Source organism: Spodoptera frugiperda, chromosome 22 (assembly GCF_023101765.2).
Source record: "Spodoptera frugiperda isolate SF20-4 chromosome 22, AGI-APGP_CSIRO_Sfru_2.0, whole genome shotgun sequence".
NCBI lineage: Eukaryota > Metazoa > Arthropoda > Insecta > Lepidoptera > Noctuidae > Spodoptera > Spodoptera frugiperda.
The window spans coordinates 3,204,143-3,229,979 of NC_064233.1; the positions used below are offsets into that span (position 1 = coordinate 3,204,143).

The 25,837-nt window shown below is 37.4% G+C and overlaps 5 protein-coding genes across 5 annotated transcripts; 3 read left to right on the plus strand and 2 right to left on the minus strand.

Annotated features, from left to right (window-relative positions):
- The first annotated feature begins 134 nt into the window (after positions 1 to 134).
- LOC126912102 (uncharacterized) lies at positions 135 to 1,085 on the plus strand. The gene is made up of 2 exons (XM_050702594.1): positions 135 to 197; positions 675 to 1,085. Exons 1-2 carry the CDS (start codon positions 138 to 140, stop codon positions 1,032 to 1,034), a joined length of 420 nt encoding a protein of 139 aa, XP_050558551.1. The 5' UTR covers positions 135 to 137; the 3' UTR covers positions 1,035 to 1,085.
- A 778-nt stretch (positions 1,086 to 1,863) lies between these two features.
- LOC118279565 (putative uncharacterized protein DDB_G0286901) lies at positions 1,864 to 4,663 on the plus strand. Its single transcript, XM_050702457.1, has 2 exons — positions 1,864 to 2,006; positions 3,104 to 4,663. Exons 1-2 carry the CDS (start codon positions 1,962 to 1,964, stop codon positions 4,661 to 4,663), a joined length of 1,605 nt encoding a protein of 534 aa, XP_050558414.1. The 5' UTR covers positions 1,864 to 1,961.
- Positions 4,664 to 12,531: 7,868 nt separating this feature from the next.
- On the minus strand, positions 12,532 to 13,855 carry LOC118279564 (putative uncharacterized protein DDB_G0286901). The gene is made up of 2 exons (XM_035599199.2): positions 13,752 to 13,855; positions 12,532 to 13,267 (listed from the first exon to the last, which is right to left on the minus strand). Exons 1-2 carry the CDS (start codon positions 13,794 to 13,796, stop codon positions 12,566 to 12,568), a joined length of 747 nt encoding a protein of 248 aa, XP_035455092.2. The 5' UTR covers positions 13,797 to 13,855; the 3' UTR covers positions 12,532 to 12,565.
- A 2,082-nt stretch (positions 13,856 to 15,937) lies between these two features.
- LOC118279962 (chorion class CB protein PC404-like) lies at positions 15,938 to 16,929 on the minus strand. Its single transcript, XM_035599827.2, has 2 exons — positions 16,818 to 16,929; positions 15,938 to 16,492 (listed from the first exon to the last, which is right to left on the minus strand). Exons 1-2 carry the CDS (start codon positions 16,866 to 16,868, stop codon positions 15,995 to 15,997), a joined length of 549 nt encoding a protein of 182 aa, XP_035455720.2. The 5' UTR covers positions 16,869 to 16,929; the 3' UTR covers positions 15,938 to 15,994.
- Positions 16,930 to 24,073: 7,144 nt separating this feature from the next.
- On the plus strand, positions 24,074 to 25,224 carry LOC118279563 (chorion class B protein PC10-like). Its single transcript, XM_050702458.1, has 2 exons — positions 24,074 to 24,124; positions 24,637 to 25,224. Exons 1-2 carry the CDS (start codon positions 24,074 to 24,076, stop codon positions 25,171 to 25,173), a joined length of 588 nt encoding a protein of 195 aa, XP_050558415.1. The 3' UTR covers positions 25,174 to 25,224.
- Positions 25,225 to 25,837: the final 613 nt, after the last annotated feature.

A 25,837-nucleotide genomic window follows, 5' to 3' on the forward strand; every position in this document is an offset into this window, starting at 1 on the left:
CCTAATCAGTACACCTTAAAAAATAAAACGAAATAAATAAAATATTTTTAAGATAAAAAGACAAAGTGTTCAATTACTATCTTAAATTAAAAGTTCTTTCTTAAAAAAATTTATAATACTTGACGATTAAAACAAATATGGCTGCTGTATTCAATTTGTTTTGGTTAATTGTTATTCCAGCGTTAATGTTGATTAATGTAAGTATAATTTAAGATATTTCATTAAAGTTAAAATATTATGAATAACTGTTTACAATAAGCTATATAGGATTCCTGGGCTGTGTTGCTGGCGGAATTCTAATCTTAAATTTAAATCTGGAGCTGTCGCTTGCTCAATGCGGGTTGGCGATTTCAAACTTATAATTAGATATTATAAGCCCAGGTTTCCTCACGATGTTTTCCTTCACCGTTTGTCAGTGGTGCTAAATAATGTTAGAAAGTACATATCACTCGGAAAATGTTATGTTGGTACTTGCCATTGATAGGTTTCGAAACTGCACTCTCATCTCGCATAAGAGGCGGTCTTAAATCACCGGGCATTTACGACACAATTTCTATAGCATAAACAAATTAAAATGTTTGGCTGGTAGAAAATGCCTACGACATTAAGCCCACCTTGTACACATTTATGTGCATGAAGAGCTAAATAAATAAATAAAATGTCTCTTTTTTCAGAACGCCGAAGCCCAATACAGAATGCAGCCCATACCATACGGACAACAAGCGCTCAAACCAACGGCCACACACCCATTAATAAGCACTTTACTATCAACATACTCGACCAACATGCCAATAGTAGAAAAACTAAACACATTAGCTACTGTAATACAAAAAATGCCGCCGAAATGTACTAAAGCGCCTAATAAGAGGATCTATATGGTAGAAGCATTAAAGAATTCAGCTTTAGAAAGCCTAATGATGGCGGCTAACGCTTGCAAATGTCATAAGAATATTGACAACGTCAATGTCATCCGCCCGTCAAAGAGACAGGTGACAGTTCGAAATGACAGGCCCGTAAACGTCAGATACGTTTGAATTTGGAATTGCTAGTGGTGGTGTTTGTGTTTTATTTATTTTTTTGTGAAGTTTGTGTTGTTATGTTATTATTTATTTTGAATTTAATAAATTAAATTATTTTTTGTTGCTAATTTTATTTGATTTCGTTTTTATTTTACCAATCCCAGCTGGGTATAACTAATTAAATGTACTTATAGATTTTTATTTTCATATTTCTTTACACATTTTTCCACACTTGTTTAAATGACAGCGTTTGGAATTGTACCCCATGTTATATGGCAATAAACTCATTTCTAGCTTTGACAATCAACCCGGAGCCGCGGCTCGAAGAGCAGGAGTAGGAATGGGGTGGTTTTTAGTTAGTAAGAGTCTGACACTCCCTCTTGCTTCGCCCAAGGCGGAAAAAGTCATTGGATGATATTAGCTTTGACACCTAATGGCCTGTAATAATGGCCCTACGAAGAACGAAAAGAACGAATATGGTTTATAACTTACACTATCTAAAAATATGTCTTTGTTTTTGTACCACGACAGTGGCAAGGAAGCACACGGCCCACCTGATGGTAAGTGGTTACAGTGTTTTATGAACGCTTGAAACAATTGGGGTGCGCTTTGCCGACTCATAAGAAACCTACTTACTTCCATCCTGAAGTAACCTACTGGATGTTGTAGCCTACTGGAAAACCTCGGCAGAGAGCTCATTACAACAATTTGAGGGTCCGTGGCAGGTAATTCATCTGAAACCGAACTGTATCTACTATCTAATCGAAACTTAAAAACTATATAAATATCACGTTTGCATCTCAGAATCGATTCCATTAACTAATTCTATCAATATCGATAGGACGCGTCTCATTGATAACTGTTTCTATAAAAGTGTATATGTAACTATTACATATTTTTATTTTGTATTAATATAACTATGTGTAGTACATAGATAGAGAGATGAATATAAAGTTATTTAGTGTTTGTTTGTATAATTTAATTCAGGTATGTATATTTTTTAATTTATTTAATTTTGTAATAGTTTTGATGGATTTCTATAATACTGTCTCGAGATTCAAGTTGTCAGAAGGGTGGTTGCCAAGTAAGAAGGCCTTAGGTTTTAATTCATGTACCACAGTCAACAATATAAAAATAAATAAATAACAATCAGCTTTGGTGATTGACGTCTGGGCTTCTTTCAGTTGGGCAATCTTCTTTTGTGTCTTTAGGCTTTAGTCATTCTGTCAGAGGAGTCGAAACTATAGTTTTCTACTTTTTACAACTATCGTTAAGAATATCTTCTGATTTATTTCGTTGCGGGATTCAAGATACCGGTGACTTTGACTGCACGGTTGGTGGCGTGGCTGGGCAACCGGCTGCTGAGCAACGTGTAGCGGGTTCGATTCTCGCACGGAGCAACTCTTTGTGTGATCCACAAATTGTTGTTTCGGGTCTGGGTATCATGTGTATGTGAATTTGTATGTCTGTAAACGCACCCACGATACAGGAGAAAATCATACTGAAGGGCAACGTTTTTCCAAAAAAAGGGCTTGGTTTTGATTCCCATGTCCCATAGTCAACAATATTATTGTCAAAAGTCAAGCATTACTCCGTCCAGTAAAGTTCTGAGGAGCTCGAATAAACCAACCAGAGGTCAAATGTGCAGACTCATTTCCATTGAAATGAGCATTTATTCGTTGGTTGGTTGGTTTATTCGAGCCGTCCAATCAGAACGCCGAACACGCTCTTGTTTTAATTACTTTAAACGTAAAGCAAAAAAAAGAAAAAAAACCCGTAAAGGAAACTCATACTAAGGGTACGGAGTCATGAATTTTATTGATTCCAAAATATCGATCTCAGTAAAAAACATCATTATCTCGAATGTATTCAATGCTGGACATAGGTCTGATGGCCCTTTGGGGCTATTCTTTTATAGGCTATTCTATTATACTGCGGTGCTGGAATAGAGCAGTAGTTGGGACGGGGTGGTTTTTAGTTAGTAAGGATTTGACTCTTACTCTCACTAGGGCGGGTGAAGAAATTTTATATTTTTTTAAAGTACTTAATAAACTAATAATAACTTTTGTTAATTCTTTTTTCAGATAATATCAGCTCAAGTCTTGAGACAAGATGTAGCCAGTCTAGATATTCTGAATAATCTACAATATATCCCACTGGCAGACCTAATCAGATCAAAAAGGCAATTCAACAACCCGCCAGTCAATTTGAATAAAAATGCCAACTTGCCAAACGGTCTCGGAAATGGCATGCCATTCGGCAATGTATTGCCAAAGAATATCAACAACAATGGAATTATAAATGGTAGAACATTGCCATTTAATTTACCGTTTTCAAACAATATAAATATTGGTCCTCAAAATAGAATATTACCGAATATAAATGGCATTAATAATAACGCATTTACTATTAACAATTTGCCAGCCTCTAACAATGTTATTGAAAATTTAAATAATTTACCAAATCCTGGAAATATATTGCCAAATAATAATCCACTTCCTAATATTTTGCCTAATATTAATCAAGTTCCAAATGTCTTACCGTCTTTTGAAAAAGAGCCATGCAACGTTCTACCGTCTCTATGTAATAACGGTTTGCCACAAAGTAATTTGCCATTTAGTAATGTATTGCCCTCAACTAACTTGCCAAACAGCAATATTTTGCCATCCAATAATAATTTGCCCAATATTAATTTAATGCCAACAAATTCTTTACCAAATGTTTTACCACAAAATAATTTACCAAATGGAAACGTAATGCCAATAAACAATCTGCCATACAACGATGTTTTGCCATCAAACAATTTGCCAATCAACACTTTACTGCCAAACCTCGAAAATTTTCGAATAACCGGTTTCCAATTTGCTGATGGAGTTACAAATTTTAACGGAATACCTCAAAATAACTTGCCAATAGGGAATTTAAATAATAATGTGAACAAAATGCCAGCTTTTAATATCATACCAGACACAGTGCAAAGAATTCCTGAAGAATTATCGCCTATAAATAACTGCCAAAACCACAATGGAAACACTGGCAGTAATTCAGTACCAATTAATTTACCTTTTAACGACGGATTTTCAAGTTGTAATCTACCAATTGGTAACATTCCTTCACCCATTACCAGTGAACCGCAATATATCAATTATTATGCCAAAGGAAACGGTATGCCAGACGCAAGAAATGTAATAGGAAATCCGATGCCAGTTACTAATCATCAATTGAATGGCATTCCATTTAATAATGGCATCCCTTTAGCTAATAATCCTTTAATTGGGACTACAGTAATGCCAGTAAATCCATTACCACCTTCTAATAATATAATATTAATCGATCCTATAGAAGCTTATTTGCAAAATGTTATAAGTAGCGGCATTTTGAACAACAATCACAATCAATGCACCACTCCTCAAGTTCCTGTTAATAATTTTCAATATGAATATCTAAATAGTAACATGCCAGTCATTCCGAATTTTCCGGAAAACGATTGCCAAGCCGATTTTGTGTTTAACAATTTGAATTTGGCACAAGAAATTGTTAAGAGTTTGAAAATTGAAGGGCTGGAGAATTTGCCATTTTTAAACGGCTTGCCAGTGGCTGGCATAACAGAGACTGTGACGGTTTTAAATAGTCCTTGCATGTAAATAGATAATTGTTTTATATAATAGTTTAAGGTTATTTATATTTTTACATAATTTATTTTAAAATGTACATCAATAAAATTTTGTACCTTATCTGTTTTTTATTTGCTTCTGTCCATGTAATTATAGACCTACTAACTCCAAGTGTATGTGTGCTTTGCCACCAGAGCTGTGTTATGTTACGTTGCTGTGGATGCGTTTGGCTTCCACCAATCATATTCATTGGTACACGTAGCTTATCATTCATGGAAATGGACACAGCTAAGTTATGTTTTTTATATGGAAAGATGCGTGCTATGGATGGCTTCCCTACTATCGATACATTGTATACTTGAGCTGCGCATCTTCCTCACACAGCTACATACATAACTTAGTATCAGTGGAAATGGTCACATAGTTTCACAGTTTAGCTATTACATCTTCGTAGCATAGCTACATAGCACATCTCTGGTGGAAAAGCGCTCTAAGATTTTAAACTGAAATCCGATTAAAGAACAGCTGAAGTTTCCCTTCATCGATTATTTAAATATTACAAACAGACACTCCAATTTTATTTATTAGTCTAGTTTTTAATTAATTAATAAGTATTTCGAAATACCTATTAGGTACTGATATCATAACAATATGTATTTAAGGGCTAGGTCACGTTTCATTGACGAAATGAGTAATGTACTATACCGCGGTTTCATTCGATAATAATTTTAAGTGGCAAAGAAATTCATTATACGTTGTAAATTAACAACCATTTTTTTAAGAGGGAAAATCGTTCAATGACTTTCCGCCTTGGGTGAAGCGAGAGGGAGTGTCAGATACTTACTGACTAAAAACCACCCCGTTCCTAGTCCTGTTTTTAGAGCCGGACCTCCGGTGAACTCATTAAGTAGTCCGCAGCTCCAGATCAAAACTATAGCAAAAAATTGATAAAAAAGTTCGTTTGATAGATGGTGTTGGGATCGAAATACATCGCGCTATGGTTACGTGACATGACTTTGTAAGGGTAATTGACCAACACTAAATAAATCGGCAGGTTAGAGCATAGTTGTTTTATTTTGATCCCTATTAGTGTTCCCATTAGACCACTTATTGCTAAGCCCGGCAATAATCATAGCATTAGCTATGATAGTAAAATTGTTTACTAACCACGATCAGGAAAAGCACAAAGGAAATTTAACAGGGAGTGGGCAGCACCGCTCTCTGATAACCCTGACTGCGGAGATTAGTAAAATTGGTGGACGAGGGAGATGGCAACGAGGATGACGGTGCTGGTCTGCTCCGTGAAGTGAAGTGATCATGCTCGGCAGGCTTTCTGCCCTACTGTTGTTCTTTGGGTCTATTCATGTTTGTTCGCATGTAAACTTCACAAAGTTCGATGTAGGATTTATGACGTCATCCGTTGTTTTTTTGCTGAATAGGGGGCAAACGAGCAGACGAGTCACCTGATGGTACGCGATCCCTATTGTGTACAAACAGACATCCAACATTCATAATTCTTTATAATATTAAACAGTTCTTCACAAAATTAATTAGTTTTTGATAATATGTAGCGTTTCATATAAAAATAGGTCACGTATGTATGGCATTGTTTGTGAAATTGTGTGTTTGTGTGTACATTCGAAATGATTGTCTTTGTTGAATTGGTTATTTTGGCAGCATTTACCGTAGAGGCAAGTACCTAATCATATGAAGTAATAAATTTATAATATTTGACTATAACAAGATTGTCTTAAGCTTCATTTTCGACCTCTTTGACTGAACATTTGATGTTACATTGCTCTCCCATAATTGAACCAACAAAACTAAGAAACAAAATTATAGCACAAATGGTGAAAAATCGGTGAACAAGGTATAGCAGCGTTAAGTGCCGTAATGTGTACCTCTGCCTACCCCTTCGGGAAGAAAAGGCGTGACGTTGCAAAACAATGTAACCAAGTATCTGTATTGTACCATGGAGGAGCGAAACATGCCTCGTTGGCTGATTGAAACTACCGGGCAAGGCGTCTCGGGTTCGATTCCCGGGTCATGAAGTATAACTGGTTTTTTTTTCTGTGCCTTTCATTTGAAATAAATTAATCATGTGGTACTACAAAGTCTTATAAAAGGTGCATTGTTATTTATAGGCTCATCGTCACGTTGTTTACATTGGATTTACGCAAAGTAATACACAGTGTCATTACGTTTGCCTACCCCTTCGGGGATTAAATGTGGCGATATGCATATGTAGGAGCGAAACATATTTCGAGTGATTTGTGTGTTTTTGTGTTGCACCTCGTGCTTTTTGAGCAAAATTTGCAATGCTTACACCGCATGCTGAAAATACATCTACAAGCGCTTTGAAAACTAAAATTGTATTGTATTGTTACGTTGTAGCTTGGATTTTTGTAAAGTAACGCCTGATTCTATTCTAATACAGGTAATTTATGCCAATCCCGGCAAAGACTACATCATGGCTTACATACCGGTTGACGAATTGCCTAATTTGGTGGCAATGGTAAGTTATAGGTAACAATACTGTTCTATAATAAAAATAATGAATCTTTTTTAAGAATGAGGCAAATACGAAGAGAACGCGATATTTCCTTCAATATATCTTCGAAAGTATTTGTTTCCGAAAAAAAAATCAAGTCCAAAATAAATAATGAAATTAACCAAGTATATAATTTTTTTAGCTCCATGTACTTTGACCACAGAAGAGTTATTAATGTTGTAGGTTGTCTAGGAATGTTTAAGACAGTGGCGCGGCAAATAATGCCGTATTTTGTAAAAGTGTTCAAATTAGTTCAAAGAGATATCAAATGCAATTTTTCGACTACTGGGCCTATTTCGATTTTTTGTATATTTTCAGCCAAGATGATAACATTAAAAATGTGTGGTTTAAATTAAGTCATAAGAGGTTTCCCCATACAGTATGATTTATAAAAAGTCTAATTTTACTTGTTGTATATTATGTTATAGAATATAGAAGTGATTCCCATACCTTACTACCAAAATCCATATTTATACGACCCATGGTACTACCAAAGCATGATGATGAGTAACCTCTGGTCTCCGTACCCTCGGACAACTGGACCTGTGTATTTTGGAGGGCAAGTGGAGGGGAGAGGAGGTGTCAGCATCAAAGGGGAATTTGGAAACAATGGATACAATAGTGAGTATTATAAGTACTGACAAAAGCACGTGAAGGTATACCAAATAGTTTTCTGTTGATTTTCATTCTTATTATAAGGCAGTAGAGTTTTTTATGGTATAAGCCGGTAAACGAGCAAACGGATCATCTGATGGTAAACAATCGCCGCAGCCCGTGGCACCCGAAACACTAGAGGCGTTACAAGTACATTGGTGGCCTTTTGGAGGTTAGGAATTCAAGGGTTGTTGGGTAATAGGGGATTGGGAAGGGTTTCACGGAATTGGGGCTCCGGTAACCTCACTCACACAACAAAATACAAAATAGGGGTGAGACTTCTAACCCGTAAAGGCTGAGTACTACATCTAAGGTTTCGACAAAATCGGGGGTCGAAGGGGTATCCCCTCCCCCTAAAAATTATGGCTATTTTAATATTTTTTTTACTTTTTTTGATATTTCAGAAGTTGTATGCGTCGTAGAAACAAAAAAAAAACGACAAACTTTGCTAATAACCTTGGCAACTAGAATTACTTTGTTCATATGTCAATATTAATGTTTTGGTGCCAAAAAAAATCATTGTGAATATCGCTTTTTACCGAAAAAATCACTATTTTTCAATATTTTCCATTGGTTCAACCCCCATAAGCATAAAATTAGATGTAGTAAGCCTTAAATGGTTAGAAGTCCCACCCCTATCACATTGTATTTAGGGCAAGCGTGGTTGATGAAGTCGGTTTTCTGATCGACCGTGGTATCATTTGGACGAACTGGCCCAGTAGCGAGTTAACATGACTCTCTAACACTTAAGAAGTTGCCAACATGTTTTTGATATATTCTTCTGTTATTATAGATAAAACGAATTTTTTTCATGGTTAATGTTTTGGTGCGAAAGGGAGTGTTAGATCATTTGTGAATTATTTTTGCCGAAAAAATCACTATTTTTCAATATTATGATAAATTAGGGGTTCAACCCCCATATTATTTTTTTGGTCGATAAAATTAGATGTAGGACTCAGTTAACGGGTTAGAAGTCCCACCCCTATCACATTGTATAACGCAAGCGTGGTTTCACGTCGGTTTTCTGTCGACCGTGGTATCACTCTAGTCGAACTGGCCCATTAGCGCCGAAACATGGCTCTCCCACACTTAAGAAGTTGCCAACATGATTCGATATATTCTTCTGTAATGTATACTTACCAAACAAAAAATCTCAGGTTGGATCGGTCGGGTCGACGTTAAATGTACTTAAATAAAAATTTTGGATAAAATATATTTAATAGTTATGCAATTATTTTTTCAGAAGTCACTTCCTACTCCGCACCACCGACACCAGTGGTCGTCACCCCCGAACCAACTTTACCTTTGCCAGACTCAGAATGGCCAAACGACTCAATATTGCCAAACGCAAACTTGCCAAAAATAACATCATTGCCAGAAATCGCTTACCCATATTCAAAAAGTAATGAAATGACCGACACGCCATTGCCAGTGACAAAAATAAGCATGCCAGACAAATTTGTGCCAATTATAATGGCATTGGCAGAGGAAAGTTTTATTGATATACGTAATTTAGGGTATATTGATGACGATGAAGAATTTGGTCCTGTGGTGTTTGGCGGCAAAGTGCCAGCCTCTGGCAGAGTTAAGATCACTGCTAATTTTTAACCAAAGTAAACTAGAGGGTTTCTTTTGCTAATGTATTGATAAGTTAGTTACAGGATTACATTTTATTGACGGTAAGTTATCGTAAAATCGGGTTTCTTTCACTTTTTTTTTTCAATGCATTCTCCCGCTTTATGTGTGGCGAGAGGGAGTGTCAGACTCTTACTGACTAAAAACTATACACGTTCCTACTCCTGCTTGTCGCGCCGCTTAGCTTAGCTTTACAACATATTATAGTGATAAAAAAATACTTCTTCGATTGTCTCGTTGGTAGAGTAGTCGCAAGTGCGACTACCAGACAGGGGTCTCGGCATCGATTCCCTGGTCGGGCCAAGTATTATTGGGCTTATTTCGGTATTCATTTGCCAGTAATAAATACGATTCTGGAAATGTGCCCAGTATATAGCAATAGCCTCACTCCCTATTACATGAACCTTACAATACAAATGGTAAAAAGTGGGTGTACATTGTATAGTGACATTGCGTGCCATAATGTGCATCTCTACTTACCCCTTCGTGGATAAGAGGCGCGACGTTGCATGTTACGTTGCATAAAAAAAACAATGATTAAACTATTTATTTCATAATTTATCAAACATGTGCTTTCATACATGTCCTATCGTTTTACAAATTATTATCGGTCTTGAAGTTATCGCTTTGTTCGTGATTTAATAGATTATAATATTACTTGAAAGATAATTTTGTTACAACACTTTTATGTAAGCCCTGCAGAAAATTGTCTGTCTACATATTTATTTTCGCAAAGCCTTGCAGATTTTTGAGCGGAGCTGTTGGATTTTTGGCGGAGTTCATATTTTTGAATTTAGGTTCTTTTTTTTTGTAAATAGAAATGGTTATTTGGTATTGTTGGTTTTTAATGGCTGCTGTTCAGGTAATTATAATATTTTTTGTTTTTTTTTTCATTCAAATATCCGTCACGGCTCCGGCGCTGCGGTTATTACTTCGATTACGTTTTTCATTTTCTCTTATCTCTTAATCTAATTAATCAGAAAGTACACGAAACGTTTATATAAAGTATCCATAAAGTATTTATTTTGGTAGTTTATATTGTCAATTAGTAAAATGTTATCGTCACGCCTTGCCACTGGGCAGTGTACATCCACTTTTCACCATTTGCGTTATAAGTCCCAAGTAATTGAGCCTATTGCCATATATTGGACACAATTCCAGACTCCATGTTACTACTGAGAAATTTTCGAAAAACCGAAAAAAGCCGGGAATACTTTGCCGTATCTGGGAATCGAACCTGAGACCCCTTGCCCGGCAGTAGCACTTGTGACCACTTGACCAACGAGGCAGTCTAAATAAAAATTAATACTAAATCTACAAAAAAATATTGAGTAGGAAAGAATAATTAATCTAATCTTTAATTTCTTTTACAGTACACATCGGCACAAGTATTCCAACCGGGCTTGTTAAATCCACCAAGAAATACCGGCCCATATTCACTAAACACCTTCGGCAATAACCAATATCAAAATATACCAATGGCAACTAAACCTTTGACCAACGGGCTAACTTACCATCCAAATCTACTGAACAGTAACTTTGCCAATACAAATACGTTGGCAAACATTGCAGATACTAATTTAGTAAACTCTATCACTAGCACTTTAATGCCAAACGAAATTATAGGAGGTAATCTATTAGGAAATATTGGCAATCTGCCAAATGGTATACAATCGAGTAGAGTAACATACAGCTTTGGCGATACTCCTCTCCCAGTCACTGTATCTGGCAAATCGCTAAATAATCAACCTATTGGCTTACAAATTATGGCAGATAATTTACAAGTGAATGGCAAAGTGGCTGTGTCTGGCAGAATGCCATTGTATGGCACGGTGACCATTAATGGCAATGTGCCATCGGATGGCAAATCGTCTGTCAATTATGGCTGTGGAAATCGAGTAGCTGTTTAGTATTTGTAATTTGTAATAAAAGTATTTATTTAATTTATTAAATATTTTAAAAATAAGCTTTGTCTTTTTATTTATTTTTTTAAAACTCTTATATTGAATATGTGTGATTGTTAAGAAAAATTGTACTTTGTAAATAAATAATATTATCTTCACCATTTTGATATTAAAAACAGTAAAGTGCGACTTCAATTCCTGCACGAAGAGTACATACCTAGATAACAATATAAATCGATAATTTTATTTGTCTTCCCGATCCCCGATTCCACAACAATTCGTCAATTCCCAACCCCCAAAAGGCTCGAAACGAACTTGTAATGCTACTGGTGTTTCGGGTCTCCATGGGCGGCGCGGCGGTGATCTGTCTATTTGTTTACCGGCTTATACTATAAAAAAATATTCTATTTTTGTAACAACAGATAACATCATCTATGACAAATTCAACAGTCTAGCTATTACACAGTTCATCAGATACAGCTTTGTGAAATAACTTTTACCGCCTTAGACGAAGCGACAGTGAATTACAGACTATTACTGACTAAACACCACCCCATTCCTACTCCTGCTTTTCGAGCCGGAGCCCCGGTAACCCGCTAGGCAGTCCGCAGCTCCGGGTAGCTCAGCTCTACTGAGCTTCATCTATGGTGGTCTGACGGCTCTTAAAAACATCCTTAGTTCCAGATTCTTTTTATTAGCATTTGGGTACGGAATCCTAAAACTAACAAAAGTAGTAATATTAAAGTATAGTATAGGGTCAATAGCAAAATATTGATTACAAAAATTAATTCAAATAGGTATTTTTAAAACGTCACAATAGAGTTGTCTGTCAGTTTGTCCAACAGTAAGACTGTTTTCCACTACGTTGCTGTGTATGCGTTTGGCTTCCATCAATCATATTCATTGGTACATATGGCTTAGCACTGGTGGAAACGGACTTCGCTATGTTTTTTATATGAAAAGTTGCGTGCTATGAATGGCTTCCCTACTAATTATACATCGCATAATCTGTTGGTTCAGGGTAATACTAGTCAATATGTTTTAATAAACAATATAAAAGAAAAATCAAATATAAATGCATTCAATTCCATTTATTACATCAATAAATAAATACACATACAATAACAATATTAAAAAAATAATGACTTTGACTTTACAAATAATTACTTTTTAAGTAAATATTAAAATCTAAACACAACCACAATTATTGTTAGTGGCAACACTGACTAGACCTCCGGCAGGCAGAGTCCCTTCGAAAGTCACGTAGCCAATCACTGGCACGTTGCCAGTAACGGCAGTGTTGCCACCAACTGGCAGCTCGCCAACGACGGCGATATCACCATAGCCAGCATTGACAGCGTTTGGCACACCGGCCAAACCTGCCATGTTATTGGCCAGACCATTGTAAGCTAAGTTGTTATTGAGTTGGAAATTGTTAGCCAAGTTATTGGCAGCTAAGTTATTCATTGCCAAATTATTGGCAGCGAAATTATTAGCAGCGAAATTATTGGCAGCCAAGCTATTGGCAGCAAAATTATTGGCTGCCAAATTATTAACGGCAAAGTTATTAGCAGCCAAATTATTTGCTGCAATGTTAGCATTATTCATGTTGTTGACTGCAGCAAATTTATTGGCAGCAAAGTTTACATTGGCTAAATTATTACCAGCACAATTAGCACCAGCCAAATTATTGGCAGCTAGATTAGCTGCTGCCAAATTATTACTGGCAAAGTTGTTTATGCCAAAGTTGTTTGGGTTAAGACCATTTACAGCCAAGCCATTGCCAAGTAATCCATTTGGTGCCAATCCATTGGCTAGTCCTAGTCCATTGGGAGGGAGTCCATTTAATCCAAATCCTTTGTTGATACCAAGAGATTGGCCGAAGGTATTCTGTAAAAACAAAAATAATTAAATACACTTAACACATCATCAGCCTATAAGTGGCCACTGCTGACAGAGGGCCTCTTCTCAAACGGAGAAGGTTTGACCATTAATCATTACGCTTGCTCAATGTGGGTTGGCAATCTCAAATATATAATTTAAAATTATAAGTCCAAGTTTCCTCACGGTGTTTTCCTTCACCGTTTGTCAGTAGTGTCTAAATAAGAGTAGTTATTGTTTTTTTTGAGACTAACGAGCAGACTTATCATGTGATGGTAAGCGACCAGTGTCGCCCGCAAAACCAAAGGAGTCAGCTTTTTAAATATTAATGCTCATTTCTTGAAGGATTGGATTAATTCGTTTTTTTATGGTATAAGCCAGTAACGAGCTGATGAATCACCCAATGGTAAGCCATCAGCGCCTTCCATGGACACAAGCAACACCAAACAAAACAGCTCTTTTCTTAATGGATTAGATTATAAAAAATACGTACCTCTACTAAACAGAGAACAGCAGATAAAATAATTAAAGACAACATATTTAAATTATGTATAAAATAAAGTATAAACCACTTAAACACTCAAGACACTGGGCCTATTTTTGAATGAATTAATTTCTATAAAACATCTAGTTATATACTTAGGTATTTCTTCACTTATTATGTAATGATTACTTATGATTAGACGATAATTTTCTTTGACAGATAACTATTGAAATATTACTTCCATTTGATTTTCTGATTAGTTTAAAAGCACGATTGAGTGATAAATCTTTCTTTCACTTTAATGTAATATTTTTATCTTTTCCAAGTAGCAGTTGCAAGATTTTCTGCTTCAGCTTTGATCTGAGATTTTGCTTGTGTCAAACACAAAGTATGTTTATTATTTAAGTGTGGGAGAGCCATACTTCACCACGTATGGCACGGCCTCACAGAAAACCGACCTTTTTTTTATGGGACAAGCCCGCCACAACCTCGCTAAACTGCTGCAATTCCTGTAAGCCAGGATCTACAGTAGATACAACCATGAAAACACCGGAACATTGAAGTCCGGCGCGTCTCAGGGACATGAATGACTGTCTTGGATCCCGCAACGAAATTAATCAGAAGATATTATTAGAGGAGAAGAAAAAGAAAACCGACCTGAAACAACACTTATTTTTGCTACCAGAGTTCCAATTCCTCCCTTCCCAATCTTCTCAATACTCGATTCCCCAACAACCCTTCAATTCCCAACCCCCAAATGGCTGGCAACGTACTTGTAACACCACCGGTGTTCCAAGTGTCCATGTGCGGCGGCGATTACTTACCATCAGGTGGTCGGCTTATACTATAAAAAATTGCCTCAAATATCGCAGGTATCCATACTTATATTAGTGTGTTTATTTATTTGTGTCTTTTTCTTTCACGTCGCAAGAGAATGTTTATTTATTGTATAATATCTGTGCTGAAGATAGTAAAGAGAGTTTAAGTGTGGGAGAGTCATGGTTTGCCAAAGATTTGTCGTCTCGACTGGAGTGATCACAGACTTTACAAAAAAATCGGTGTTAAACAAGCGTACCATTTGCGTATGTAAGTTTGTGGTATGTTTCGTTATGTAAGTGAGGTTATCGAAGACCTAATTTACTCCCCCTCCTCAATCTGTTCAATCTCCGGATGCCCAAAAATTCTCAAATTCCTAACCACCAAAAAGCCGGCAACGCACTTCTTACGGGTGTTTCGGGTATCTACGGGCGCGGGCGGCGCCGATTACTTACAATCATGTGATCTGTTTGCTCGGTTACCCGCTTATCCCATAAAAAAGAGGCTTTTCAAATTCAAGTGGATATCCTATGCAACAACATTGTATACTTATTTGTTAAATCTGCCTGTAAGGATATTTTATGTAGGTAACCTTATTCTCCAAAAAAGACAGACATACTGCCGTACTCAAAGTCCTTTAATGATTACTTAAACTATTTTTAGTAACGAATTTTGTTCTGAAAACAATTGCTAAGTACTGGGTTAAGTAACCATTATGTTTCCGATATTTCATACGTGGTCATGGCGCTTGCAACAGTGCCGAAATATCAGAAACTCACAGAAATTAATAAATATGGTAAATATCCTGTTTTAAGTTGTAAAATGATATTAATATAATGGTTACTTAACCTAGTCTTTAGCAAATGTTTAGAGATTGAGTCATCTTATGTAGTTGTTTATTTTTTAAACCATCATCTTTTGTCCAAAATCCTTTTCCAATATACTTTATTCATTTCATGGTTACCAGTGTACTGTTGAAAAACTGATGCGATTCTTGGGCGTAAACAATGATTGGAGTATTTAATCGAATTTCGTGCTTATCAAAACTGTAGTCAGTCAAAACTGTATGAGCGAGACCAACTCATAATTAGCAAAAATTGTGTATTGTGATTGGCTAAGACGAGTATGCAATGCATATGCATAAAAATCAATTGGCTTTCGTTATTCTCGCTAAAACTCGAAAACAGCTTTTTTGATTTGGCAAATTTCATTCTTGAATTATTTGTTAAAGTCCAGGGAAGGATTAAAGAGCGAGAAAATCATTATTTTGCAGTACAAAGTTTGCCAGGTCAGCTAGTGTTTATATAAAAGTAAATCTCCCATCTGCCGCCTTAATAAAAACTTCAGAACTTATCGTCACCAAAATAATACAACAAAAATCAAATAATTAACTTCAATATAATTAAAACAAACAACAACATTAAAGCTAATTACATTTAGAACACTCCCGCGCAACCAGGGCCGGCTCTTGGCAAGCCAGGACCGTAACCGGGCAGAGAAGGTCCATAGACTCTGCCACCAGGAGCGACACCGTACGGACCGGCGGGAGCGGCAGGAGCAACTCCCTCGCTCACAATACCAACAGCGCCGCTACCGCAGCCGTAGTTAATACCACCAGCTCCAGCGCTTGGCAGGGCTCCCTCTACTGCCACGGCTCCCAAGAACGGCAGCTCACCATTCACAGCTAGAGCGCCTTCGATAGCATTCTCCGAGAAGACTGTGATGCCAGTTGGTGCGATGGGAGAGAAGCTGCTCACTGCAAAGCCACCACCATTGCTGGGGACGAAGCCGTTGGCTGCCAGTCCATAGGCGTTGTTTCCTGGGTAGGCTAGGCCTACGGGTCTTCCTGCGCCGTAGGCTAAAGCGTTGCCTGCTAAGGCCAGTTCTTCAGCAGCTAAGCAGTTGACTGCGCCGATGCTTTGGGCAGAAATGGTCTGGAAAGGAGAATGAAATTGTTAAAGCCTTAATAGTCTTGTTATGTTATGGATGTATGATTGCTTTTTGTTATTAATGTATGATTGTTTTCAAGTCTAAAGTTCCAAAGTCTAAATTTTAATTCGATATGCGGGCTAGATTGTCGCACGGAGCAACTCTTTGTGTGATCCACAAATTGTTGTTTCGGGTCTAGGTGTCATGTGTATGTGAACTTGTATGTTTGTAAACGCACCCACGACACAGGAGAAAATCCTAGTGTGGGGCAATGTAAAAAGAAACAAAAGAAGAATTCAAAAAGTCTTGAAAATAGAACCATTATCTTACCTGAACCAGCCAAGCTGAAGAGCAAATTAAAAAGAATAGTTTAGCTGCCATCTTGAATTAGTTTCAATCGAAATAATACAACTGAATAATTTAGAATCAAAACTCTACCATTATATACTAAACGATTACATAAATAACTTCGTAATTACTGTTAAAGAAATCAGTTATTTCGTTATAATCGATAACTGTTATCGGAATTATTGATGCAACGTCACGCCTTTTATCCCTGAAGGGGTAGGCAGCAAGTGCACACGTGTGTTACGGCACGTAATGCCGCTATACAATGTATGTAGGTACATCCACTTTTCACCATTTGTGTTATAAGTCCCGTGTAATAGGGCACAATTTCAGACTTCGTGTTATTACTTAGAAATTTTCGAAAAACCGAAAAAAGCCCAGTAACACTTTGCCCGAATCGTACCCGAGACCCCTTGTCCGGCAGTCGCACTTGCGAACACTCGACCAACGAGGCAGAAATTATTTAATAACCTTTAATCTGATAATAAGTTACCAGGTTTTTGTTTAACGTGACTTCTCTGTTGGTTGTTTGATTGCAGGTCTTACAAAGTTCATAAACTTGTATATTATGGTCACGCCTGTCTCATTGGGATGGACCGAGACAATTCAAAAACGCCAAATGATCTGTGTGGGAGAGCCATGCTTCGGCACGAATGGGCCGGCTCGACCGGAGTGATACCGAGGCCTCACAGAAAACCGACGTGAAACAACGCTTGCGTTGTGTAAGTGAGGTTACCGGAAGCCCAATTGCCATCGGGAATTGGGAAGAGGGCAATCGTTGATGGGGATCAACGATTGCTTACCACCAGGTTATCCGTCTGCTCATTTACCGACTTATACCATTAAAAAAAACACAAAAAGTTTATGAGTTCGTCAGACTGTGTTGGTGAGTTTGTCTGTATGTTCGTTACTCAATCACGTCATAACGTTTGAAGAGATCAAGATGCAATTTGGTACAGGAGTTTTTTTTTTTTCAGGGGGAAAATCATCCAATGACTTCTCTCGCCAGGGCAAGGCAGATATGATTTGGAATAACACATAGGTAACTTTTAATTCCACTGGAACGTGGGCGAAGCCGCTGGTACATGTTAGTTAGTTTTTTTCTCTATCTCGTCGGCTTAAAAATGACAGAACTTCACAATATGGAAACTATTCATTTTTTTCTTCTCCTCTAATAATATCTTCTGATTTATTTCGTTGCGGGATCCAAGACAGTCATTCATGTACTTGGGATGCGCCGGGCTTCAGTGTTCCGGTGTTTTCATAGGAGTTACAGTTTGGGAGGGTGTGGTAGGTGTTTTTTTAAGGGAGAAAATCATCCAATAACTTCTCCCGCCTTAGGCGAGGTGAGAGGGAGTATCAGACTCTTACTGACTAAAAACCACCCCTTTCCTACTCCTGCTTTTCAAGTTGAAGCCTCGGTAAACCGCAGCTCCGCATTAGGCATCAGCCTTACTGGGCCCCATCTGTGGTGGTCTGATGGCTCTTTGAGGCACACGCAAAACGCGACCCACAAAAAAGAAATTGACACGAGTCCCAGGATGGTAAATATTTTTTATCAAATATTGTAAAAAGTTGGACTACGTATTAAAGACCGGTGTTTACTATCAGAACAATTTTCTAAAGTCTTAACGCATCTAAAATACTCTTCTTCTTTCCTACTTTTAACTGAAATTATTTAAGTTTGGTACCAGTTCATCAGTTGTTGCATATCATTCTTCACACAATCAGTCTGTCATTAGTATTCATAGGCTCCGGCCTATACCAGTAGGAATGGTGTAGTTTTTAGTCAGTAAGATCTGACACTCCGTCTCGCCTCACCCAAGTCAAGACTGTCAGGAGCCAATGGATGATTGTTTCTCCTTAAAAAAAAGTATGTTATGTAACGTTACAGAATGTTATTTGCTGATTCAATAAATGATGGAATTTGATGACATCGAAATTTGTCGACGATGGTTGAACGACACGTAATGTCGACTTAACATTTTTATTTCCATTGCATAATGAGTCACATAGTAGTAATTCTTGACATCACAGATCATATTATACATAAACAGTCTATAAGTGGCCACTGCTGACCAAAAGCCTCTTCTCACACTAAGATTTTTTTCATGCCTGCTCGATGTGGGTTGGATTTTAAACTTATAGTTAATAATTATAAGTCTTTCAAGCAAAAAATATGTCTAAGTTTTAAAATTATGATTAAAAATGATAAGTCTAGGTTTCAGGTATAAGTCGGTAAATGAGTAGATACAGCACCTGATGGTAAGCAATCACAGAAACACCAGAGCCGTTACATAAAGCCGTTATATTGTTGCCGGACTTTTGAGGGTTATGAATTTAAGAGTTGTTGGGGAATCGGAGATTAGGAAGATTGGGAAACGGAGAGATTGGGTCTCCGGTAACCTCACTCACACACAACGTTATATACACATATGTAAGTTGTTTTACGTCGGTTTTTTGTAGGCCGTGATATCACTCCGGTCGAGCCCACACTTACTACATATGTAAGTAATAAGGGCAAGTTCATTACTAAAGTATCTACATATTCAGAGTTCATGGTAAAAAAAAACAAGAAAATAAACCAAAATAAATGAAACACAAACATATTTCTTCGAGTCACGGTCGATAGCAATAAAAAACGAAATAACAAATAGTATTTTATTATTGAAATACATTTTACAAACTAACAATAAATATTTAATAAATAAATATTACATATATCGAAATATAAATTAATATCCGTAAATCCTATTGCCATAAGGCCCTTGAGCATATGGCACCTTATTGCCATTGCCACTGGCACCAGAAGTACCACTAATGGTGACAATACCACCACACGGCACATTGCCAGTAAAAGACACTTTGCCAGTCAATGGCACTTGTCCTTTAACCGACGTCATGCCATTTACAGGCAACTCACCAGTGACACCTACATCACCTGTGCCAGATCCGCCATACGCCATGCTTGGCATCCCAGCTCCGTTGAACGTTTGGCTTGGCATACCAGCTCCATTAAACGCTTGGCTTGGCATAACAGCTCCGTTGAACGTTTGGCTTGGCATACCAGCTCCATTAAACGCTTGGCTTGGCATACCAGCTCCTAAAGCTTGTCTTGATACGCCGATGCCCAAACCAATGTTTGCCATGCTTGGGTTCATAAAAGCGTTGTTGTTTGCTAATAAGGGCTTATAAGGGTTGATTGGGGTCTTAGGTACAGCAGGAACCTTTGCTATTGTATCCTTGACAAGAGCAGATCCTTGATTTGTAATTTGGCCTTCGTTGGTGTTGCGAGCTTCGGTTAAAGGCGTTCTCGGGATCACGGTTTTGGAAATACCCAAGTTTGCTAGCAAGAAATCGTTATTGTTTGGCAGAACGTGTGTGCCAATGTTGATTTGCTGGTTTGGCGTGACTGGCACCTTGGTTGATATATCCAGAGCAGGCGCAGACTCTGGAGTTGTTATTTGTCCTTGTAATTGGACGTTGCGAGCGTTGGTTCGCAATTGTTTGACATTGTTCATAGTTGGTGTGTTGATTCGTTGACTGAGCGCGTACTGGAAATAAATAAAATGTTTTATTAGATAAACATTTTTTAAAATTCAGGTTGTATGACTAGGATTTGGTTGTTGGTTTTCCTCCCGAAGTTTTTTTTAAATCTTGAATGCAAGTGTAATTTTAATGAAGTTAGAAAGTATAAAATTGAATAACTTTTAAACAAATCTTATAGATATTTAACAGAGTTTTAGCCTATCACCCAAGTCAGCAAGGAACTAATTGAATTTTGATGAAATTTGGTATAAACACCAAATTTCATCAAAATCCGTTATGTAGTTGCAGCGTAATTGCCGGACAAACATCCAAACAAACAAACTTTCATATTTATAATATTAAGTGATTATCAAGATTAAGAGTGTATATCATAATATCAGATCCATCAGGACTTCAGGGAGGGGGTAAAATTACTAAATTTGAGCCAAGCAAAAACCTGGTCAATAAGTTACGTGTTATTTTAACTCGTAATCTACCTCTATTCCAAATTTCATCCCGATCCCTTCAGCTATTTTGACGTGATTAAGTAACAAACATACACACAAACTCACTCACCAACTTTCGCATTAATAATATTAGTAAGACTATGAACCCACCTGTATCAAGCACAATTGGATTAAAAACAAAACTGGCGACACCTTGGCCATGGTTTAATGTGATATTATAACTACTCTTAATACAATAATGAATTAATTTAAACACGAGATGGCGTATTTATACATTACGATAGCTACATCAAACTTTATCGAGATTTTTTCTCAGTAAATATGTTAGATGGTGTGATAAAGCATTGAAATTCTTATCTTAGTCTTATCTGTATAGGCCTTTTTGTTATTAAATCACGCATTTTAATGTTGATAAGTAGTGTGCTTACATTTTGTTAAGGGGGATAAATCATCCAATGACTTCTCCCGCCTTGGGTGGAGCGAGAGAGAGTATTAGGGTGCTTTTCCCCAAAGCTGCGGACTACCTAGCATGTTTACAGGGGCTCGAAAAGTAGGTGTAGGAACGGGGTGGTTTATAGTCAGTAAGAGTCTGACACTCCCTTTCACCCTGTCCAAGGCGAAAGAAGCCATTGGATCATTAATTTCCACTGCTACTAAGCTAAATACCCGTGCGAGTAAGATGTGCTATGAAGTTATGCCGCCAAAAAGTGGCTGCACGAGTCAAACTCATCCACAGCCTATCCACAACGTATCATACATATCTGTTGGAAAAACACTCTTATACACATCTTTCACAATAAAAAACACATTTTGGTTGAATCTGTGTCTACCAGTGCTATGTGTACCAATGAATATGATTCGTGTAAGCCAAACGCATCCACAGCAACGTAGCATAACACATCTTTGGTGGAAAAGCATCACATTTGCTGTTAAAAACATCTTAAGTAATGCAGATGTACGTTTTATCCGCCTTGGGCGAAGCGAGAGTGTCAGATTTTTACTGACTAAAAACTACTCCTGCTTTCCGGAGCCCCGGTAAACCCGCTAGATAGTCCGCAGCTCCGATTGCAGATGTACTAATGGTGTACTTATCTACTTATAAATAATCTTACAAAGTACATGTAACTCGGAAAAAGTCACTTTGGTACTTTCCGTTGGTAGGTTCCGAGCCCGCGACCTTATACATAAGAAGCGGACGTCTTAGACCTCTGGGCGACTCATAAGTAGGTATTTATAGGTCATCATCATTTCTAGCTAGGTAAAAATATTACCCACAAAAACATTTTTAGATTGGTGAAAATCAAAATGTTACTCAAGTTACGGGACGGACGTAACTGGCGAGTCGGCCGCACGGACTTTTTGCTATTCGTCATATGGGCTTGAGCTAAAAAAATCTATTCAATCTTCTAAACTCTTTCCGTGCGGCAAACTCGCCAGTTACGTCCGTCCCGTAACTTGAGTGTGAAATTAGGGCTTATCGATTTAGGTCTGGGCATGTAGGGTTAGAAACTTGCTCTACACGGGATCTGATAACAGTGCGAGCTATATGGTATCATCTTGGCAACATTTAACATGAAATGTTCTGTGGGATTTCATTTCTTTGTAGGTTGCTTATGATAGAAAGATAAAATGAGCGACAAATACAAGTATTTTTTTGTCGCTCATTTTTTTTCTTTTTTTGGGGTATATCAAATTATTCTCACTAAGTCGTACCTACATAAACAACTATAAACATATTATACCTACTAACCTATACTACTTAATTGCAAATACCTACTTATTCAATCTTTGAATTTCTTAATTAAATTTGTGAGAAAATTGCAAACGTAATGCTAATACTTTTTATCAATGAAAATTAAAACACTAGTACATAACTAAACCTTCACCTACTAAACTACTAAATTTATAAGAAAATTGCAAACGTAATCGTAATACTTTTTATCAATGAAAATTAAAACACTAGTATCTAAACCTTTACCTACTAAACTACTAACAATTAAATATTAGACAAATGGTTTTTTTCTCCGCGATAGCAAACTTTTAAATCACCGAAATATTCCGAAAATTTTTCATTCAACGAGACAACCGTCAACGACGTCTGCCCTCGCGCGTCTGCCCGCGTTCGGGTGCCGCGCTCGCTGACGGGCCGATTATTTTTAGCTACTGCGCGGGGACGAGGGGGCAGGCGGCGGGCGTTGGCGCATACTATACTTACGATGCTTATGTTCAAAAGTATAGGTTGATTAATAAACACTTACCGAAGTGAAGTGTAGTAATATTTTTCATATCTAAGTACTTATGGGTAGGATAATGTTTTGATTTGATGAAAAGTTTGTGTTCTATGTACTTGTGTATAATTTTCAGATCTCAAGCATGAATAGGGAATTAAGTTTCTATTTCAGATTTTTACCCCTCCGCGGCCGCATTCAGACCTCTAGCGTCAAAAGTTGCGGAAGTCTCGAACAAACTTTCACCCCCTAGTTTAAGGGGTTGGGGGGTAAAAGTTCCAAGTTTTAGGATTTTTTTGTTGTTTGGGTACTAATACTAGCTTACATACCAAATTTCAGTTTTCTAGGACTTCAGGAAGTACCTTAAGAATTTTGTTGATCATCAGTGAGTGAGTGAGTGAGTGACGAAATCGGGGTATTTTAGATATCAATAAAATCTAAAGTATAAGAGCTATGCAATTGAAACTTTAGAGGTTTATTAAGTCTACCACTGACATTATATCCTGAAAATTTTGTTTATCTGGTATAACCCAAACTCAAGTTATGAAGGTTCAAAAATACGACGAAGCGCTTCGAGAAAAAGGTAGTGCACCTCTGCGCTTGCGCTTCGCTTGGCTTCGGGGCACTACCGTGCCCCCAGATTTATATTATAACTTTCCTGAGACATACTAAATTAATTATTATGTTATCGGCTTACTCACGTAACTGTTTGACGAGGAACTCGAATATAATCAAAATATTGTTAAATTTTACCTACTAAGGTAGGCTTAGGGGGTTACTTAAAATTCAGGAGAGATTCGTGAAACCGGGTATAACAAAAAATACAAATTACAAAGAAAGTAACATGTAATAAAATAATCACAATCTTATCACAAACATTACAGCGATTACTAAATAAATTCAATTACATTATGATTACTAAATATTTAAGTAATTCACTAGTATAAATACTTCTTTATTGGACTTCGAAAATCATTCAGTTCTTTGAATTACCCAAAGGAACATACATCCAAATATGGCTGCTAAGATTACCATCGTTCTCTGCGCTACGGCTTGCTTAGTCCAGGTTAATATTTTTTTCTATCATTATTTTACGATTAAGTGACTAGTGATATTATTTTGATACGAAACATAAATCTTTTTTCGGTTTTTCTAAAATTTCTCAGTACTATTCTCATTTACTTGTCGTAATGTGCACCTCTGCCTAAGGGATTACTAACGATAACGACCAGTCAAAATATTAGCAAATATCTATTTTGGACGCACTTATTTTTGAAATTGTGTTCTATTTTTGGAGCCTGACATCAAAATAATTTGTGTCTGGCTCTGAAAGAATAATCAGGGTTGCTTAAACACAGCAATCTTTAACCAGTCAGTAATCTACCCGAGTAGTACAGATCTAGTCTGAAGTCTGACCAAATTAATTTTTGATTTCTGAATATGTTATTCTTATTACCGTACTCAGAGTATTTTAATGATTACTTAACCCAGTCCTTAGCGACTGTTTTCGACACAAAATCATTACTAAGGTTTAAGTCATCATTTAAGTTATCATTAAATGTCTCTGAGTGCAGTTAGTGTTGCATAAGGTCTGGTCTCAATTTTATCCCATTTCTCTCACAGTTCATCTCTGGACAATGTATTGGAGCCATCAATAACGTTGGACCTGCTTTAGCAGCTGAAGAGCTGGCCTTAGCTGGAAACTTGGCCTACAGAGCTGGAGCAGGCTATGGACCGTACGCCAACCCTGGACTACCAAACGCTATAACCCCCAGCAGTGGTGGAAGCTTTGCAGTGAGCAGCTTCTCTCCCATCGCACCAACTGGCATCACAGTCTTCTCGGAGAATGCTATCGAAGGCGCTCTAGCTGTGAACGGTGAGCTGCCGTTCTTGGGAGCCGTGGCAGTCGAGGGAGCCCTGCCAAGCGCTGGAGCTGGTGGTATTAACTACGGCTGTGGTAGCGGCGCTGTTGGTATTGTGAGTGAAGGAGTCGCTCCGGGTGCCTCCTACCCAGCTGGAGTTGGTTACCCTAATGTTGGTTACGGCGCTGGTTTAACCAATGGTATTGTGAACCGCCAAGCTCTTGGTATGGGTGGTTGTGGTTCAGTTTATTAAATAATTTGTTATTTATTATGTATTAATAAATGTTATTTCGTTTTATCTTCATATCGTTATTTTATTTTTTACCTGTGAATTGACTTGACTCACTAAGCTACTATCAGTTTGGGAGTTGCAAGCAATACCTAATACTGAAACAGTGATTTAGAATATAAAGAAGTTGTGTAGTGTATAAGTATACCTAGATCAAGGTATTTAGCATTAAATTGTTTCAAAACTATAGAAGACGTTGAATGATAGATAGTTAAGTATAGGATAGCTATGTTTCGGGCCGAAGGTGCTTGACCGGAGTGATACCAACGGAATTGACAGAAAACCGAAGTGAAACAACTCTTGCGTTGTGTTAAGGTCACCGGAGGCCCAATTACCCCTCTTCCTAATCCCCGATTCCTCAATAACCCGTTTCGAGTGACCATGGGTGGCGGCTATTGTCTACCATCAAGCGATCCGTCTGCTCGTTTACCGACTTATACCATAAAAGAATTCAAACGGCGATTTCAAACTTATAATTAATTTTTCACACAATGTTTTCCTTCATCGTATGTCAGTGGTATCTAAAGAACCGGCACCCTCATGCATGAGAAGCGGGCGACTTTTACCTCTGGGCCACCACGACATACGTACATACATAAATAGGTAATTTATTTTAATTAAATATTTG